This window comes from Myotis daubentonii, chromosome 19 (assembly GCF_963259705.1).
Source record: "Myotis daubentonii chromosome 19, mMyoDau2.1, whole genome shotgun sequence".
Lineage (NCBI taxonomy): Eukaryota > Metazoa > Chordata > Mammalia > Chiroptera > Vespertilionidae > Myotis > Myotis daubentonii.
In genome coordinates this window covers 15,277,632-15,298,393 of record NC_081858.1, presented here as the reverse complement: position 1 = coordinate 15,298,393, position 20,762 = coordinate 15,277,632, and the positions used below count along the sequence as shown (strand labels likewise).

Here is a 20,762-nt window from a genome sequence, read left to right as displayed (position 1 = left end):
GAAGAAGAAGAAGAAGAAGAAGAAGAAGAAGAAGAAGAAGAAGAAGAAGAAGAAGAAGAAGAAGAAGAAGAAGAAGAAGAAGAAGAAGAAGAAGAAGAAGAAGAAGAAGAAGAAGAAGAAGAAGAAGAAGAAGAAGAAGAAGAAGAAGAAGAAGAAGAAGAAAAGGAGGAGAAAGCAGAGCAGGAGTTATTTTTTTAAAGTTTAAAATATCTTTGTAACAAAGAATTTCCTAGGCATTCTACTGTACCATATCTTCATCAATCCTCCTAACAATTCCTACAAGGGAGCTACTGTTTCCCCATTTCACAGATGTGAAATTGAGGGTTAACAAAGTTGTGAGCCAGGTTTCAAGATTGCACAGTTAGTGAGCCTACATTCTACTGACAGCCTTCGTAAGAATGGTGGACATAGCGATGAGGGGGCAGGGGAGCCAGAGGGACGCTCCTCCTCAAAGCCTGGAGACAAGAAAAGGCCACCAGGCTGAGAAGCTGGTGACAGAACCCCAGGATGCTGGCTGTTAGGGGGTCACCTTTGTCCTCGCTCTGACATGTTGGAGAAAATTAGCTAAAGGCAGAGGAATAAACAGAGTGGCTTCTGGAAAGAGGACCTCAGTATCTACGTGATTCTATGATAGGACAGAGAGCCCCAAGTAGGACCCGACAGGTATGAAAATAATCGAATTCAGGCCGTGTTCCAATCTCCGTCCTTTGGGATGGAACAGGGGGTTCCATTTCTTCAGCAGTTCTCCGGAGTCTCTCATTCCCCAGCCTTTGAAAAGCTTCTATCCCTCCCTCTTCAAAATGTATTGGAGCTCTACCCCTGGCATACACCTGCCTTCTCAGGAACAAGGAGCATGCGGTGGAGACAGGATGGATTGGGGCACAAGTCCAATTGAGGGTGTGTCCCAGTTCAGTCCCTATTGAGCCCAAATCCTCATCTCCCCCTCATAGTGGTTCTCAGCACAGACAGGGAAGAATTGATGGGCCCTCGGGACCCATTTGATTGGCACCCCCTCTGAAGATTATCTCCTAAGCAAATACCCCCTTCTAAACTGGGGATGGAGGGCTTTGAAACTAGAAAATGCCAGGTCTGAAAGAGAAGAAAGAGCAAGTCCGGCAACACACAGAGCTCTGTGTATTCAGAGAGAAGTTGGCAGGATTGTGCTCGGGCAGAGAAACTCTGAGTGGTACAAAGGGACGTGCCCAGAGTGAAGAAATCATGCTAATTGTCTGCACCGAAGCTGGAGAACGCCACCCAAAATGAAGAGAGAAAGGGGAGCCCTGTCCAGAGCCTTCAGTGCCCTGCGCCTCACTCCTTTTGTCTACCTTCTTCTGATCCAGACAGGTAGGAGACCAGAAGGGTAAGAAAGCGTTTGGAGAAGGGACTGGGGCTTTCAAAGGTGAAGGAGGGGAGAGTGGAGGGCCAGCATGCCTTTAGGGTGGGAGGAGGGGAGAGAGCTCAGCTGTGTGGGAAGCATCTCAGTGAATTCAGGCATTAGTGTTGAATGTATTTCTTCATTCTGCACGGCCCCTGCCCCCTCCCCCAAAAGGCTGCATGACTTCGGAGCTCCCACGGCATTCAGGACATTAGAGGAAGGGCAATGAGCCATTTTTATAGGATGACTTGTTGGTACGGGCCAGTTCGGCATTCTTTGCAAGGATTATGGTGAGGCTTGGAGGGGTGGGGGAATCTTGGTTTTGTGCTTCCCTAACTTCCTGCCCCCACTTCTCTGAGTGTAAAACAGCAAGAGATAGAAAGAAGCTTTGGCGATAACGAGCATCCTGATTTTGGAGAGTAACACCAAACTACCCATAACTCACCGTACACCGTAGACACCTGCCTCCTATTTCACCCCCTACCAACTATTTGGAGAATTGATCTTATTTTAAGTATATTTGTTTATGTCCCCACACACTGTTCCAGAAAGCTTAGGAATTCACAATTTAGTTGGGCAAACAGATGCAGAGATCGTTTTAATAAAACACAGAAACTATTTTGAGTCAGATATGCAGAGGATGCCTGGGAGCAGAGAGAAGTCACCTACCCCACCAGGAAACGGGTGCTGGTGGTGCAGGGTGGGGTTGGGGGAATATCAGGGGAGGTCACCTGGGAATGTCTGCACTAAATTTTAAAGGAGCAGATAAAATAGGTAGGTGTGGGCGTGGGCATTAGAGTTGGGGAAATGGGCAAAGGTCGACAGCTTGCAATGGCATCCTGTGTTTAGGAGCAGCCCAGCTGTTCTCCACTGCTGGAGAGGAAACTGTGAATAAGTTAGGCAAGAGCCTGGTGAACTACACTAAGTAAAGCAGAAAGGTCTGTAAACAGTGGAGTGGAGAGAGCATTGAAAGGTTCTAACCTGGGGGCTGGGAGGGCCAGACGTGTGTTGGGATAGCTCACTCTGTAGTGAGGCATCGGAGGGGAACTGGAGTCAAACAAGATAGGAAAGGCACCTGCATGCATTTCCTAGGGCTGCTATAGCAAAGGGTGGCCTAGAAAACAGATATTTATTGTCTCACAGTTTTGGAGGCTAATAGTTTGAGATCAACGTGTCGGCCAAACTCAGCTGATGGAGATAGAAAAGGATCCGTTCTAGGCCTCTCTGCTTCTAGTAATTCCTTGGCTTATGGCAGCATAACTTCAGTATTTACATGATATTCTCCCTGTGTGTGTGTGTGTGTGTGTGTGTGTGTGTGTGTGTGTCCAAATTTCCCCTTTTTTATAAGGACGAGAGTCATATTGGATTAGAGGTCCATCTTCCTCTTAGCTTATTACCTCCACAATGACCCCATTGCCAAAGAAGGTCACATTCTGAGGTTCTGGGATTAGGACTTCACCATATGAATTTTAGGGGACACAATTCAACCCATAAAAGGCTCCTGCAGTAGTTCATGAGAGAAATAGCATGAGCTGGAATTAGAATAAAGACAGAGGGAATGAGGAATGTTGAGATAATATTTTGGAGGGAAAGTCAGGACTTAGTGATTGATAAGAAGTGGGAGGGTCCAGAGAGGGAGGTATGGGCTCTGTGTGAAACCTTAAACAAAAATCGTGGGGATATGATGATTACTGTTGTCCATGTTAAGGTTGAAATACCGATGACACATCTGTGGGAAAATGTTGGATAGCCTAAACCTGGGGAGCAGGGAGGCCAGGGTTGATGGGAGGTATTTGGAGGCTGTCAGCCCATAGGTAAGATTTAAAACAAAGAATGGATAATAGCACTTAGGATGAGAAAATAGGCTGAAAATGGAACATTGAATAACCCCAAGATTTGTAGAGGAAAAAAATCCCATTGGGGAGACCAAGAAGGAACAGTCACAAGGACAGAGGGAGGACTAGAAGACTGTGTGTGCAGAGAGTCAAGGGAGTTGAGAGTTTTCTAGAGAACCAACATCAAATGTATCAAAGAGGTCCAGTACAAGAAGTACCTAAAAGAGTCCATTAGGTATGGCATTTAAGAGGTTACTGTTGGCCTTACTGAGCAGAGTCTCAGTGGAAATGACAATGACTTGAGGAAATAAGATTTGGGGAATTGGGAATACAAAGTGCATATGAAATATACAAGTCAGAGATGTCCCTAACTCCTTCAGGCCATCATATGATAAGGAAAAAAATTACAGAAATATATTGTTAGTCAATGTGACTGGGCAAAAACAAAAGGTGGCAAAGGGTCTAAAGTGTGGGAGAAATAATAAATATAACAAAAAATTCTAAATATAAACTATGCTAATAAGATATTAGTTATGACCTATGACAGGTAAGAAATCAGTGCAGGGTCAGGCCATTGTACTGCTGTGATCTGAGAGCAAGAAAGAGCTGACATTCTATAAGAAATTTCTGCCATCTTCAATATATCAATTAGGAAAATGCCAACTTCTTTGACAAATAAATTCCAAAATTTAAGTTATTGGTGTTAACCATATAGTGGTATGATGAAGTTCCAGCTAGGCCTGGGATGAGGAAGGACTCTGCTCCATGAAGTTTTTCAGGGACAAAGATGATGGAGTTCTGTCAACTTTGACATGTGTTTCCAATGGTCACCCTGAGATTTATCTCCATTTCTTCTAGGTAGAAAAAAAATTTAAGTGGATGTGGGGGGTCCTAAACCAGCGTATAGAGCAGTGATGGCGAACCTATGACACACATGTCAGAGATGACACGCAAACTCATTTTTTTGGTTGATTTTTCTTTGTTAAGTGGCATTTAAATATATAAAATAAATATCAAAAATATACATATTTGTTTTACTATGGTTGCAAATATCAAAAAATTTCTATATGTGACATGGCACCAGAGTTAAGTTAGGGTTTTTCAAAATGCTGACACGCCGAGCTCAAAAGGTTCGCCATTGCCCTAACCGGTTTGGCTCGGTGGATAGAGCATCAGACTGCAGATTGAAGGGTCCCAGGTTCGATTCCGGTCAAGGGCATATACCTTGGTTGCGGGCACATCCCCAGTGGGGAGTGTGCAGGAGGCAGCTGATCAATGTTTCTAACTCTTTATCCCTCTCCCTTCCTCTCTGTAAAAAATCAATAAACTATATTAAAAAAAAAAAAAAAAGGTTCACCCTCACTGGTATAGAGGGTACCTATCACTTTCACTAGTTCATCAGCTAGAACACAGTCACCTGGCCAAACCTAACATCAAGGGAGGCTGGAAAATATAGTTTTTAAGATTGCCACGAAAAGGGGAGCTTGGGCCATGTCACCCAAGCTCCCAAAGATTTACCTTAATCCCTTGTGCTTATGGCAGCAACCACCAAGCCAGGCTCAGATAAGTAACACTCAATATTTAATGCTCTGTCCCTAATATGGATTAATAAAATTGTCCTAAATTCGTCACAGCCCAACTCGTGGAACATGCAACTAAGGCTTTCCTAGAGGCCCGGACAGTATTTTACAGACATACACACAGCATGCCCCAAATCTAGAAAATCTGATTTGCAAGATTTTACTCTTTGGGATCTCATAACTATTCCATCCTCTAAGGACCCAAGAAGAAGAAGTCCCTTGCCTGGGTTCCATCCTTTTAGCCCTAAAATCCCCTTCACATGGTAATTGGAAACTTTTGCCAAGCAAAATTAGCACATAAAAATGAGTAGATGGTGGTGTCTTTAAAGGAAGAGGCTATTAAGGGAATCCGAGGCTCTGGGCAGGTACATTCTTGCACTTTACAGCTTGGCATTGTTTGGTGTCACAGGAGGTCAAAATCCTACTTGATGAAGACCGCCTACCTGACCCAGTGCGGCACTGTTTAAGTCGATCAGTCAATTTCCTTTTGTTCAGCCTTGGGTGGGAACAGACACTTCCTACCTAACGACGCCTCAGAGACTAGAGGACAGTAATTAAGTTAATCACTTCTCAAGGCTGAATAGTCCTAGTCCCTTTTATTTCTACTGTGGATCACAATTGTTAGCCACTTCCTCATTTCTGCGTCCTGCTTTGGCCCCTGTCCCAGTTCTCTGTGTCCCTTGAAAGTTGTGGAACCCTGAGCGTAATACAGAGTCCAGTTTTGGCAAGAATTTTGGGAAACAGTGTTTCCTTGGCAAAATGCTCTCTTTGTCAGCTTCTGAGAAAGACTGTTCCATTCACTTCTGAACACCCATACATACCCCTGTGAGACATGGCGGGAGGAAGACTCCCACCTAGAGGAGAGTAAGTCCTAGGGCAGTGGACGGCAAACTCATTAGTCAACAGAGCCAAATATCAACAGTACAACAATTGAAATTTATTTTGAGAGCCAAATTTTTTAAACTTAAACTATATAGGTAGGTACATTGTTATTAACTTAATTAGGGTACTCCTAAGGCTTAAGAGGAGCCACACTCAAGGGGCCAAAGAGCCACATGTGGCTCGCGAGCCGCAGTTTGCCGACCACGGGCCTAGGGCAATCCATATGCTATAGCTTCTCAGTGTTTTCATCCTGAGGAACCAGGTTTAATTGGCAGAAAGAGCAGGTGGAGCCCGATCTTACAAGGCCTTCTGGGGTTTTTTTGTTTTGTTTTTTGTTTTGAAATATATTTTATTGACTTTTTTACAGAGAGGAAGGGAGAGGGATAGAGAATTCGAAACATTGATGAGAGAGAGAGAAACATCTATCAGCTGCCTCCTGCACAGCCCCCACTGGGGATGTTGCCCACAATCAAGGTACATGCCCTTGACTAGAATCAAACCTGGAACCTTTCAGTCCACAGGCCGACGCTCTATCCACTGAGCCAAACCGGCTAGGGCACAAGGCCTTCTGATCCCAAACTTTTTGTTTTACTCATCCTAAATCCCTCTTCTAAAGGGAATACAAATTGGGCTGGAGTTTGGGTGAATTTCCAAAATCACCTACCCCGTTGCAGGGCTGTTTTGCACTGTAAGATGCTACGTGCAGCTGGGGCAAGGATAGGAGAGGCTCTTGGTTTAACTGGAAGGTGGCCCAGTTGTCTTCAGACCCCTAAACTTCCCCTTTAGTGCACCATCATGTGACATACTCCTTTCTTTGTGAATCTGTGTCCCCATGCTTTCTCCATCACCCCACCCCACCTCACTCTCCTAATTTCCAATCAAGAAAATCTGACAAATTCATTCTAAGGTCTAATGACTTATAAGCTACAGAGGATAAAAGATGTTTGTCTGTTTTGCTCAATGACATATCCCAAGGATACAGAACGGTGCCTGGCACATGGTAAGTGCTCAATAAATATTTCTCTAAGTGGTGTGGGGGAGCTGGACTCTTCCAGAGGAAAACTACCAGAGGCAGAGGGCCAGATGGAAGAAGAGTGAAGGGCAATGAGGGATGATGGAGGAGCAGAGGGGCCCAGAGCTACAGGGGGAGAAGAGAAGGCACCAGAGAGTAAGGAGGAAGGACACCTGTGAAGAGCGCAGAATGAATGGAGAGACTTGAGGAGATCAGAGGGATTAATGGTGGGAGCCAAGGGGCTGATGCCACCCTCTCCGCACGGGCCTCTGTTCACAGGGCCCCTGCAGGGGGTGAACATCACCAGCCAGGTCCGCCTGATCCATGGCACGGTGGGGAAGTCCGCACTGCTCTCCGTGCAGTACAGCAGCACCAGCAGCGACAAGCCCGTGGTGAAGTGGCAGCTGAAGCGGGACAAGCCGGTGACCGTGGTGCAGTCCATTGGCACAGAGGTCATCGGCAACCTGCGCGCTGACTATCGAGACCGCATCCGCCTCTTTGAAAATGGCTCCCTGCTCCTCAGCGACCTGCAGCTCACCGATGAGGGCACCTATGAGGTGGAGATCTCCATCACGGATGACACCTTCACCGGGGAAAAGACCATCAACCTCACTGTGGATGGTAAAGCACTCTGGCAGGGAGGAGGTGGGCTGGGCCTGAGACTGGGGCAGGGTCTCTTAGGCCCCGGAACACCAACACGAAAACCACTTGGGAGTTGAGAGGAAGCCAGGTGGACATTAGCAGTTAGAAGACAGGCTACAGTAAACAGGTAAAGAGTGCTTACTCTATTCCAGAAACTATTTTAAGTGCTTTGCATATATTGACTCTTAATGCTCACAATAATCTAGGGATAGTAAATATCGTTATCCCCATTTGCAGAAGAGGAAACTGAGGCACAAAAAGGTTGAGTAACTTGCCTAAGTCTTGCAGCTTGTAAGTGATTGAGCCAATATTTGAACCCAGGCAGCTGGACTGAGTCTTAGTTGTGCCCCACTGGGTCAGTTTAAGACATCTTAGGAAGGTATTTGGGGAAAAGGGGAGGGAGGGTCCATGAGGGTGGGGACCATGGCTGCCTTGTTCAGTATTGTACCTCCTGTGCTTGGTAGGTACTCAATAAATAGCTGATACAGAAATGAGTGAATGGGGACACCTATAATACTTTCAACAATAAAGATAAATTAAAAAATAAGTCAATTAATAAATGAGTGAGTGAATGAATGGACGGATGGATGGATGGTGGTCAAGAACTTGACTAATGATCTCTGAAGGGCCTCTCTGATCACAAACTGAGGTGTGTTGTGTTGAAGGTAGAAAGTTAGGAAGGTGGGAGGAGCTTTTGGCCCCTGGCTCACCGCGTGCCCTCCCCGGGCTCAGTGCCCATTTCGAGGCCACAGGTGTCAGTGGCTTCGACCACTGTGCTGGAGCTCAGCGAGGCCTTCACCCTGAACTGCTCCCATGAGAACGGCACCAAAACCAGCTACACCTGGCTGAAGGACGGCAAGCCCCTCCTCAACGACTCGCGAATGCTCCTGTCCTCCGACCAGAAGGTGCTCACCATCACGCGCGTGCTCATGGAGGACGACGGCCTGTACAGCTGTGTGGTGGAGAACCCCATCAGCCAGGGCCGCAGCCTGCCCATCAAAATCACGGTGTACAGTGAGTCTCCCTGCCTGCCCTCCCTTCAGGGCTCAAAAGCCATGAGGGGCTACCGGCATCCCCGACAGAGGGAGAGAGAGGCAGAGATGGGCCTGCTCTCCACGGAGAACAGCAACAGGCGGGAAGTGGGCCCTGGGCAAGCTCCGCCAGGAGCCAGCCATGCTGCCTGGGGCTCCTTTTCTCTTCCACCCACTGCAGGAAGCTCTCCGCACCACCCCCGGGGGTCTCTCTCACGTCTCTGCCTTTCTCTCTCCCTAGAAAGAAGCTCCCTCTACATCATCTTGTCCACCGGAGGCATCTTCCTCCTTGTGACCTTGGTGACAGTGTGTGCCTGCTGGAAACCCTCCAAAAAGTCTAGGTAACCCCTCAAGTTCCTCACCCTGAGCATCCTAACCCTGCAATCCACACCCAAGCTCTCTTCTTTTCGAAGTGTCTTTAAATGCCTTTCCTCCCAGGGCCCTGCACTTCTTCCCAGGAGATCCATCTCACCACTGTGTGTACAGTGTATGGAACCACCTCCTGCGCTCACAACCCCCGCAATGACCCACACGGTTAATGGTTTCACTCGCAGGGCACCTTTCATGGGTGTAGTTGTGGTTATCGCCCTACCCTTTAAGTATCATTACCTGCAGTTTACAGATAAAGACACTGAGGCTCAAATTGTCCACAGTCACAATGCCAGCGGCAAACTTAGATCTGACTCCTTCCAGCCCATCCTCCTATTATCAGGCCCTTTTTCAGCCATCCACTCGCCCTTGTCCCCACCCCCAGACCTCCTCCTGCTCACACTCAGCAACTCTGCTCATGGGGTGCTGGGTTGATTTGCAGAAAGAAGAAGAAACTGGAAAAACAAAACTCCCTGGAATATATGGATCAGAACGATGACAGCCTGAAGCCAGAAGGTGAGCTCCCAGCGGCCCACTCGCCCAACCCATCCTCACTCAGATCAGTGGGCTTCTGGGAAAAGGCAGAACTGGGCCTCAAGGAAGCCGGCTCTGCAGGGCCCCTTCCTCCACCAACTGCCCGAAGACTGCAGAGCAGGGAGAGGTGCGGCCAAGGTAGGACCCCACGCGTGGCTGATCCTTTGGTGGAGGTTGTGGCGGGACCTTGACTGGCCACTTGGGGAGCAGAACGTAGGTGCTGGCTGGTGGGGAGGGTTCTGGATCGGGGCCAGCCACCCCATTCTTTGCCCTGTGCAGCAGACACCCTCCCCCGAAGTGGAGAGCAGGAGCGGAAGAACCCCATGGCGCTCTATGTTCTGAAGGACAAGGTGAGCAGCTGTGGACGGGGTGCCCCACAAACACCAATGAGCCCCGACCACGTCCTGGTGCTAGATGTGTATATCCCTTTCTAGTACGCAGAATGACCTGAGAAATGGGTGTGTCGTTCCCATTTTACAGGTTAGGAAAATAAGGCCGATGAAGGTGAAGGGACTTGCCCAGGATCAACCAAGAAAATAAGGAGCAGGTCTAGGCCAGTGGTCAGCAAACCACGGCTCCCGAGCCACATGCGGCTCTTTGGCCCCTTGAGTGTGGCTCTTCCACAAAATACCACGTGCGGGCTCGCACGTACAGTGCGAAGTTGACTTAAAACTTTAAAGTTTATTAAGTTAATTTTAGGGAACGTTGTGGAGTGAAAGAAGATGTAGTGTCGAGGATGGAGAAAGGTATATTGAGATGGTTTGGGCATACAGAGAGGATGAACGAAAGGAGATAGATGAAACAAGTATACGAGACAAGTGTGGATGGGTGAGTGGGAAGGGGTCGAACTCAGCGAACGTACTTCAATCAGATTGAGGACTTTTTTTAGCAAAGGCCAGCTTAGGAGTCCCCTAATGAAGTTAATAACAATGTACCTACCTATATAGTTGAAGTTTAAAAAATTTGGCTCTCCAAAGAAATTTCAATCGTTGTACTGTTGATAGTTGGCTCTGTTGACTAATGAGTTTGCCAACCACTGGTCTAGGCCTTGAGTTCAGGTCTCTGAACATCAATCAGCTCGGGTCATTTCCCCTCTGTCCCACTAACGCTGCCCCGGGCTATCCTAGACAGGTGGAGAGAGGACAATAAGGAACAAAGCACTCAGGTTAATGCATTTCACTGTTTACTGAGCACCTATTATCTGCCGGGCACCGTGCTATGTGTCTTGTATTGGAGGGATGGGGGGTGGGGGGGCGCGGAGAACCAGACCTCCATCTGCCGTCTTCCCGGAGGTGGGAGTGTGGAGGGAACTACCTCCTTCACTTAGGTTTGCCCAGCGCCCCTTGAACACCAGTCGCGCCCCTAAACCGGGCCGCTGTCCGCTGACCCTGGCGCGTGTCCTTGCAGGACGCCCAGGAGCCCGAGGAGGAGCCTGCTCCGGAGCCCCGCGCCACGGAGCCCGGCCCGCCCGGCCCGCCCGGCTACTCGGTGTCGCCGGCTGTTCCTGGCCGCTCGCCCGGGCTGCCCGTGCGCTCTGCCCGCCGGTACCCGCGCTCGCCCGCGCCCTCCCCCGCTCCCGGTCGGACGCACACGTCTCCATCCCGGGCCCCCGGCTCGCCTGGTCGCTCGAGCATACTGCGGACTGCGGGCGCGCGCTTGATCCGCGAGCCGGAGGAGGCCGCCCCGGTGGGGATCAGCGCCTGAGCCGCCCGGGACCCGCCTTCCCGCCGGAAAGCCCGCACGCGCGGCGGCCGGGGAGGTGGGGAGGCCCGAGAGGCCAGAAAGCCGGGCGAAGAGAGGTCCCTGCAGGAGCGCACGGGCGCACGGGTCTCGCTCGAGGACGTGGATGAGCTTGGGCTGATGGAGGAGGCAGCGGGAGCCGGAGATTCAGGGGTGAAACCGGGTCGCGTTTGCTTCTGGTTCGCTGGCAGTGTTCTCGGTGGATAAAGGTTGTGCCCCCTTAGGACTACGTAGATTATTACATTCCCGGCCCAGTCCTCCAAGGGTCTTACGGAAACTAACATCAGTAACCTAACCCGCGACTATCCCGCGCCCTTGCCACCCGCCTCCCTTCCCGCTGAAGGAACGCCTGGTTCCTGGCGCTTTGGGGCAAGCCCAGGCTACGGAGGCCTTTTGCTCAAAATGCACAACTGTAAGGGAAGGGGAAGTCAGATGCCGGTGACCGTGTGTACAGGGCACTGTTCTGAACATCCGGAAATCATCGTGAAGGCAGCGCCTCTGGGCACCTGGTACCTGGGTACCTACCAGTTGATGCGGGAGGAGCTCACGCACATTCTTTTGCCCCCTGACCTGGGCCCTAGCGAGAACAAAGGATTCCAGCCCCGGGCTTGGCCTCCTCCCACAGCCTCCGTCAGAGAGAGAGGCATGCTAAGCGTTCCTTCTGTCTCTATTCCTCGAGAGAGGGATTCTCACTCACTCCCCTAGCCGAGAAAGCTAGATCACGTGAAGAACCGTTTTTAACCCTCACACTTGTGCCTTCTGCCTGGCTTCCTTACACAACAAGCCTTTCAAACAATCATAATCCCCCTTGAAAGGCTGTGGGCTCCCTCCAGCTGTGAGAGAATAAGGTTTGACTTTCTAGAGAAATGAAGTGTGGGGGGGGGGGGGCGGCGGGGTAGGGGGGGAGGCTCCTTGCTCCCTTGGCTCCCCCCTCTACCTGCCCTGCTCCCAGATACTCAGATCCCAAGAGACTGGAGAAGGGCAGACTCCCTAACCACACAGCATCTGAATACAGGGAGGTAGGGCCCCTGTGTAGCCAGGCCAGGCCCATGCCCCAGCCTATGGACCAGTTTGTAGGAGAGACAATAATCTACTGTGTGAGGAGAGAGGGCAATTGAAAAGCTGGAAGAGGAGACCTTCTGAGTTGACCTCTGTTTTCTGATGCCTCTAGGGGTCCTTGCACCCCAGGCCCCTCCTAAGCTCCAGTTCTGACTCTCCACCATCCCACAGAGCAATTCCTAAGGCCCCTGTCTCCACCCTTCACCCTGGGGCAAGTTTTGTCCCAGCCCCAAGGGCAAAAGCATCTCTAGTTGGCCCCTCCCCCTCTGCCTGCCAGCGTGCCTGTGGCTCCTTTGAGCCCGCATGCTTTTGCAGCTCCCCTTAGTTGTCCAGAACTGCTCCCCTAACCTTCCCAGGTGCCTCAGCCAGAGATAATAGGTGCAGGGTAAGTTGCTCAGGCAGGTGTGAGATGCAGGACTCAGAGAAAGGGAAGATGCTGGTCAGCCTTGAGAGGCAGGGGTGAAGATTAGGGTGGGATGAGATGAGAATCTGCTGTATTCCGTACCCTGATGCTGAATCCCTGAGGGCCCAGGCCCAGCTTCCCCGGCTGAAGCCAAATTTACCTTGCGCGGGGTTGGGGAGGTTGGGGGATTTTGTTTCTCTTGTATTTTGTTTGGATCTTCATCTTTGTATTACTAGCATCTAGCAGCGTGCCTAGCACATACTGGATGCTCAATAAACTTTTGATGAAATGAAATGACATCTTTCTTCCACTTAAGCAAGGAGAACAAAACAAACTTAAAAACATCAATCATTTCCCTTTTTTCTTCTCATCTTCCTTCACCATCCTTCATCCTTTTTGAAAACCCCAAATTGTCTATTCCAAAATCATTCACCCACACTCATCCATTCAGGTATTCTTTCACTGATTCATAAACATTTGTTACTCTACCATGGTCCAGGCCCTGTGATCGACACTGAGGAAACAGCATTGTTAGGGTTGCCGAAGGAGGAATGCACAAGGCCAAAGTGGTAAGGGATTATAAATTTATTTGGTCATCTGGATACCAGATGGGCTAGCCCCCAAATGGCACCAGCACCCAGGGGCAGGGAGTCAGAGATTTATTTTTAAATATATATTTTATTGATTGATTTTTTACAGAGAGGAAAGGAGAGAAATAGAGAGTTAGAAACATCGATCAGCTGCCTTCTACACAGCCCCTACTGGGGATGTGCCCTCAACCAAGGTACATGCTCTTGACCGGAATCGAACCTGGGACCCTTCAGTCTGCAGGCCGATGCTCTATCCACCGAGCCAAACCCACTAGGGCAGGAGTCAGAGATTTTAAAGGACTCTAGGCAGGCTTTTTTTGGGCAGAGAATTCTCTGGGCAGGTCAGGATTCTGGGAAAGTCCAGAGATAATGGTCTTAGCAAATGGAATGTGGTCTAAGGGAAAGGAAATGTCCCTTGTGAAGTGGCCTAAAGGTCAATTTCCAGGGGAGGGGTGTCGATTCAATTATTTGATCAAACCTAACAAGCATAACTATGCCAGGACTCCTACCCAGAAGCCTCATGGAGGAAGACAGATGGGTAAACAGATTATTACAATACAGTATGGAAGATGCAATGATAGAGGCAGATACAAGGTGCTCTGTGAGCATATAGGAGTGTTCTTTAACCCAGATTAAAGTATCTTGGAGGAGAATAGGCCTGAATTTCGTGTTAGGAAGATTCGTTAATCAGGTGGAGGAGAAGGAAAAAAGGATGAAAGAACACATATTGGAGGCAGAAGGAGCAGCATGTATGAAATCTTGGCAGTGTAACATGAGTCCAGACTACCTAGTCCCCATAAAATGTGGATTGCCCAGGGATAAATGTTTACATAGCCCTGTAATGGAAACTAGTCTTGGACAAGTGACAAGGTGGGGGAGCTGGACCTGAGACGCCCGTATTAAGTTGATGTCCTGGGAAGGGCCCCCAGTTGGTCGTATCCCAGGCTTCGACAATAAAAATTTAGCCCTGGCTGGTGTTGCGCAGTAGGTTGGGCGTCATCCTGGTTGGGGCCTCAATACCTGGTGGGGGGACATGCAAGGCAGCCAATCTGTGTTTCTCTCTCACATCGATGTTTCTCTCCCTCTCCCTTTCTCTCTTTCTAAAAATCAATTTTAAAATATTTAAAAAACAAGCATAAAATAAAATTGCAAATCCTCTCTAGAGAAAAGCACCTCCTAAAATTGTCAGAGATTAAGACCAACCAAAGATGAATTACAATGAAAGGTCATAAACACAGATGGAAATAAATCACCATGAAGGAGAGTCTGAAGATTAAAAAGCAATAGATTTAGACTCTCAGTAGGGGGTGTGCAAGAGGCAGCTGATCGATGTTTCTCTCTCATCGATTTTTCTAACTCTCTATCCCTCTCCCTTCTGCTCTGTAAAAAAATCAATGATATATATATATATTATTACTATATACTGTTAGCCTAGAATACTTAGCAAAGCAAACTTCCATATCGGAGGGCAAAAGAAGGATATTATCAGAAAAACAAAAACTACAGTTTACCATCAACACTAAAAAAAAACAAAAATACTCCTAAAAATATTTTAGGAAGAGGGAAAATTATTCCAAAAGAAATATTTAAGGTACAAGAAAGAATGGTAAGCAAAGAGATGAGTGCAAAGAGAAAGGTGAATCTGAACAGTCTTTTATAAAATGATAATAATATCTAATCTGCAGTTCCCAAAATTCAGACAAATAAAATACAGGGAAATAATAGCGGGTAAATTGAAAGGGAGGCATCAGAATGGGACTACTCCAGGGTCCTTGAATTCTTTGGGAAGAAAAAGGTAGTCAAGATAGTAACTTTAGAGGCTGCACGACAGCAGCTGGAGGGTGGAGGAGGTGGTGTAGCCGGTCTCGTCCTCTCCATGAGGTCACAGCTGGTGCCGATGTTCGGCGTTCAGGAAGGTATTCATTTAGTGAAACCACAGCAGTGGCACACACTGCCAGTCACAGACCAAGTTTCCCGCCGCACTGGAGAACCAAATTAAAATGTCCACACTACCTAAAGAAACCTATAGATTCAATGCAATCACTACCAAAATACCGATATCATTTTTCACAGAACCAGAACAAATAATCCTAAAATTTATATAGGACTAAAAAGGACCCAAATAGCCACAAAAATTGAGAAAGAAGAATAAAGTCGAAGGTATCACACTACCTGATCTCAAACTATACTACAAGGCTATAGTAATCAAAACAGCATGGTACTGGCATAAAGACAGATACATAAGATCAATGGAACAGAATAGAGAGCCCAGAAATAAGCCCATGCCATGACAAAGGAGGCAAGAATATATAATGGGGGAACCAAGATGGCGGCATAGGTTAACGCCGGAGTTTGCTGCTTTGAACAACTACTTCAAAAGTGAAACCAAAAAACGGAAGGGACATCACCCAGAACCACAGGGGCGCTGGCTGAGTGGAAGTCCTACAACTAGGAGGAAAGAGAAACGCATACGGACACTCAGAGGAGGCGCAGTGCTGAAGTCAAATTCTGAGGTGCGGAGTGCGCGGAGCTGGCTGGCGGCGGAGGGCGCGGTTGTTGTTTTCAATCGGGAGGGAGTCGCAGACTCTGAGCTCCAGATCCGGGCGAGTCTTTAGGGACCCAGACTCAGGCGGAAGAAGCGGGACTGTCTGGCTTCGGTCAGAGCGAGTGCAGCTTTCTCTCCGAGCTTTCCAGCGGGTGCTGGGACTCAGAGAGGCAGAGCCCCTGGGGACAGGACTGAGAGCCGCCATAACTGCTCTCTCCGGCCCACACTGTTGATCCTGTTCGACCCGCCCTGCCCAAGCCCTGCACAGAGGCATTTGCCGGATAGCCTCAGGCAAAGGCTAGATTAGCACCTCCCTAGAGGACAGAAGTTCTCTCACCGCTGACACAGCTGAATCTCATAGCCACTTGGCCTGGAGGTCAAACCCTCCCTGGAATTAGCTACAGCAATCAAGATTTATCTATAAGACTGCGAACAAAGACCACTAGGGGGTGCACCAAGGAAGCATAACAAAATGCGGAGACAAAGAAACAGGACAAAATTGTCAATGGAAGAAATAGAGTTCAGAACCACACTTTTAAGGTCTCTCAAGAACTGTTTAGAAGCTGCCGATAAACTTAATGAGCTCTACACGAAAACTAATAAGACCCTCGATCTTATATTGGGGAACCAACTAGAAATTAAGCACACACGGACTGAAATAACGAATATTATACAGACGCCCGACAGCAGACCAGAGGAGCGCAAGAATCAAGTCAATGATTTGAAATGCGAGGAAGCAAAAAACATCCAACCGGAAAAGCAAAATGAAAAAAGAATCCAAAAATGCGAGGATAGTGTAAGGAGCCTCTGGGACAGCTTCAAGCGTAACAACATCAGAATTATAGGGGTGCCAGAAGATGAGAGAGAGCAAGATATTGAAAACCTATTTGAAGAAATAATGACAGAAAACTTCCCCCACCTGGTGAAAGAAATGGACTTACAGGTCCAAGAAGCGCGGAGAACCCCAAACAAAAGGAATCCAAAGAGGACCACACCAAGACACATCATAATTAAAATGCCAAGAGCAAAAGATAAAGAGAGAATCTTAAAAACAGCAAGAGAAAGAAACTCAGTTACCTACAAGGGAATACCCATACGACTGTCAGCTGATTTCTCGACAGAAACTTTGCAGGCCAGAAGGGAGTGGCAAGAAATATTCAAAGTGATGAATACCAAGAACCTACAACCAAGATTACTTTATCCAGCAAAGCTATCATTCAGAATTGAAGGTCAGATAAAGAGCTTCACAGATAAGGAAAAGCTAAAGGAGTTCATCACCACCAAACCAGGATTATATGAAATGCTGAAAGGTATCCTTTAAGAAGAGGAAGAGGAAGAAAAAGGTAAAGATACAAATTATGAACAACAAATATGCATCTATCAACAAGTGAATCTAAGAATCAAGTGAATAAATAATCTGATGAACAGAATGAACTGGTGATTATAATAGAATCAGGGACATAGAAAGGGAATGGACTGACTATTCTTGGGGGGGAAAGGGGTGTGGGAGATGTGGGAAGAGACTGGACAAAAATCGTGCACCTATGGATGAGGACAGTGGGTGGGGAGTGAGGGCGGAGGGTAGGGCGGGAACTGGGAGGAGGGGAGTTATGGGGGGGAAAAAAAAGGAACAAATGTAATAATATGAACAATAAAGATTTAATTTAAAAAAAAAAAAAGAATATATAATGGGGTTAAAACAGTCTATTCAATAAATGGTGCTGGGAAAACTGAACAGATATATGCAAAAAAATGAAACTAGACCACTTTTTTACACCATATACAAGAATAAACTCAAAAGAGATTAAAGACTTAAATGTAAGACCTGAAATCATAAAACTATTAGAAGAAAACATAGGCAGGAAACTCTGACGTTTCTCTTAGCAATATTTTTCCTGATATATCTCCCTGGGCAAGGGAAACAAAAGACAAAATAAACAAATGGTACCGCATCAACTAAAATATTTTTGCACAGCAAAGGAACCATCAACAAAGCTAAAAGATAACTTACTGAATGGAAGAAGATATTTGCCAACAATACATCTGATAAGGGGTTTATATCCAAAACTTATAAAGAACTCAATTCAGCACCAAAAACAACAAAATTGTCCAATTTAAAAATGGGCAGAAAACCTGAATAGCTATTTCTCCAAAGAGGACATACAGATGACCAACAGCCATATGAAAAGGTGCTCAATGTCACCAACCATCAGAGAAATGTAAACTCAAACCACGGTGAGATATCACCTCACACATGTCAGAATGGCTGTCATCACTAAATCAATAAACAACAAGTGTTGGTGAGGATGTGGAAAAAGGGAACTCTTGGACACTGTCGGTGGGATTGTAAATTGGTGCAGCCACTATGGAAAACAGTATGTAGGTTCCTAAAAATATTAAAAACAGAAGTACCTGATGACCCAGCAATTCCATGTCTGGGTATTTCTCCAAAGAAATCCAACTAATTTTTATACCAATTCAAAAAGATTTATGCATTCATTCACATGTTCATTGCAGCAATATTTATAATAGCCAATATTTACAATAGCCAAGATATAAAAGTAACATAAATGATCCTTAGTAGACAATTGGATAAAGAAGATGTGGTACCTATATAGTATGAAATATTACTCAACCATAAAAAAAGAACAAAACCTTACCATTTGCAACAACATAGATGGACCGAAAAGGTATTATGCTAACTGAATGAGTCATACAGAGAAAGACAAATGCCCTATGATTTCACTTATATACGGAATCTAGAAAACTAAATAAATGAACACACAAAACAGAAACAGACTCATAGATGCAGAGAACAAACTGATGGTTGCCAGATGAGAGGGGGCTGGGGGACTGGTTGAAAAAGTGAAGGGATTAAGAAGTACAAATTGTGAGTTACAAAATAGTCATGCGCTGTAAAGTACAGCACAGGGAATATAGCCAATAATGGAATAACTCTGGATGGTGCCGGGTGGGTACCAGACTTATCAGGGGGAATCACTTTGTTACATCAATGTCTAACCAGTATCCTGTACACTTGCATCTAATAATATTGAGTGCCAACTACCATTTTTTAAAATGAATAAAATAAACTGAGAAGTAATTGAAGAAGAAGAAAAAAAAAGCCACAAAGAGTACCTAGGGGTGGTTGAGGCTGACTGAGGTTGATCAGGGAGGAGATGTGCCGTTCCCAGAACACCCAAGGGATAATTAGCGCATAGCTAGTGTTCTCAAAGCACGTCCACATCCCCTACCCATAAACCTCATACCGACATATCCTGACGAGGGAAGTGGGGCTCGGAGAGGCTATGTGACACTCAAGGTCTCCCTGCCAGTGGAACCAGGATCTCCACAGAGTGTTACTGCCTTCAGTCCTACCCGAATCCTTACCTTTTACCCCATTCGCTTGGCCAGCAGGCATCCCCCACGGCATCTCCAGAGAACATGAAATAGGAAGCCAGAGAAGCCAGGAACGAGAGGTGGGCATTTTTCCTCTGGAGGGTCCTTTAGAAGGGCACTCAACCCCTGCCCTTTCTCCCCGCTCTTGCAGGCAACTATCAGACACTCACAAGCCTCAACCCTTTAAAACCAGAGGGCAAAGGAAGGTACTTTCTAAATTGGCCACTGGGTCTGCAGATCACCAGGGCAAGGAGCAGAACTTCCTTAAAAGTGAAGGCACCTCCCACTGACAGAATCCGCTTGACTCATGCAGCCAACTCTTCCTTCGTGTGTGGGAATGAGACAGTCAGGATGCTGATGGGCCAGGTTGCCGGAAGTGAGCACTGTGGTCTCTGGGAGCCATCTAGAGCCACCTTACTGTTGGGAACTCCCCTTGGGCAACCACTCCATGGATCCCTGAATGTCCCTGATGCTTGGACCAAGTAAGGGGAAGGACCTTAATGGCCTACAGCAGTGGTTCTCAACCTTCTGGCCCGTTAAATACAGTTCCTCATCTTGTGACCCAACCATAAAATTATTTTCGTTGCTACTTCATAACTGTAATGTTGCTACTGTTATGAATCATCATGTAAATATCTGATATGCAGGATGGTCTTAGGCAACCCCTGTGAAAGGGTCGTTCGACTGCCAAAGGGGTCGCAACCCACAGGTTGAGAACCACTGGCCTACAGGAACAGCTCAGAGTAATTGGCCCCTTCTATCTCCATCGGTTCTTAACACTTGGTCCTCCAGAGTCTGGGAATAGAGGGAATGGAATGGAATGGAATGGAATGGAATGGAATGGAATGGAATGGAATGGAATGGAATGGAGGTGATCTCCAGGGATGAGGCACATGACCATGGGGCGGGGGCCATTCCTCAGGCCGTCGTAGCCTCTGAGGCTCTGTTCCTGCCGTCCAGCGCTGGCACCTCTCTGCACTGTGCCACCTGTCCGTTCTCACTCAGCTGGGGACAGGGCTAGTCATGAATCCGAATTCCTTTGGGACTTGCCATCTTCCCCCCTGAGGGGGTTTTATACCATCTTTCTAGATTGCACACGTTTGAGATAAATCCAGTTGGCATTCAGTCCTTAGCAGAGAACTTGGTTAATCTCCCCAAGTCCAGTGTGCAAGCAGGAGAGGCTACCAAAGGATTGCTGACAGCAACATTCTTGGGGAGCCAGCAGTCAGGGGGCCAGACAGGCCTCAGGGCTCTGTCTCTGGGAAATCTCAGGCTGGCAGGGTGTGCAGTAAATTCATCTGCCTCAGCACATCCTTCTTGTCACCCTTGGATGACTGCAGTGTCCACATGAATACCCCTTTATCCCTCTGGCTCCACAGGTCCTTGACCCGGTAAACTCTGTGCCACTCCGCCTGGCACACATGCCGTGGACTTGACCACTGCCCGTAGCTCCTCCAGTTCTGAAATACCAAGCTCTCTTCTGGTCCCAGTCCCTATCCTTCCAGCTCTGTCACTCAATTACTTTCACTGTCTATTCTCCACCCCTTGGAAGCGCTCAGGTTGTAAAAACCACTGTGTTCTCTTGTTCTAATTGTCTCAATCAGTCTTGGTCTGCATTTGAAGGGGAAGAGGACTTGCGAAAGAGGCCTTCCCACCCCTTTATTTTTTTAATTGATTTCAGAGAGGGAGGGAGAGGGAGAAGGAGAGAGAGAAACATCAATGATGAGAGAGAATCAATCAGCTGCCTCCTACACACCCCACACTGG

At 47.5% G+C, this 20,762-nt stretch overlaps 2 protein-coding genes across 3 annotated transcripts; one reads left to right on the top strand and one right to left on the bottom strand.

Annotated features, from left to right (window-relative positions):
• Positions 1-1,141: 1,141 nt before the first annotated feature.
• Positions 1,142-11,883, top strand: HEPACAM (hepatic and glial cell adhesion molecule). 2 transcript variants are annotated; one of them, XM_059676085.1, is made up of 7 exons: positions 1,142-1,344; positions 6,964-7,305; positions 8,059-8,340; positions 8,599-8,698; positions 9,169-9,242; positions 9,540-9,610; positions 10,668-11,883. In XM_059676085.1, exons 1-7 carry the CDS (start codon positions 1,260-1,262, stop codon positions 10,962-10,964), a joined length of 1,251 nt encoding a protein of 416 aa, XP_059532068.1. In that variant the 5' UTR covers positions 1,142-1,259; the 3' UTR covers positions 10,965-11,883. The 2 variants fall into 2 exon arrangements, with proteins under 2 accessions (XP_059532068.1, XP_059532067.1); XM_059676084.1 differs by having other exon boundaries at positions 9,169-9,398.
• A 73-nt stretch (positions 11,884-11,956) lies between these two features.
• Positions 11,957-12,684, bottom strand: HEPN1 (hepatocellular carcinoma, down-regulated 1). Its single transcript, XM_059677114.1, is given in 4 exon segments — positions 11,957-12,162; positions 12,165-12,189; positions 12,192-12,258; positions 12,623-12,684. Coding segments are annotated over 4 exon segments (360 nt in total).
• Positions 12,685-20,762: the final 8,078 nt, after the last annotated feature.

Excerpts from the sequence above, each read along its gene's own strand:
- HEPACAM (XM_059676084.1), top strand. The coding sequence starts at position 1,260 with ATGAAGAGAGAAAGGGGAGCCCTGTCCAGAGCCTTCAGTGCCCTGCGC. Across the intron at positions 7,306-8,058 it reads CATCAACCTCACTGTGGATG|TGCCCATTTCGAGGCCACAG; the intron begins GTAAAGCACTCT and ends CCCCGGGCTCAG. Across the intron at positions 8,341-8,598 it reads CATCAAAATCACGGTGTACA|AAAGAAGCTCCCTCTACATC; the intron begins GTGAGTCTCCCT and ends CTCTCTCCCTAG.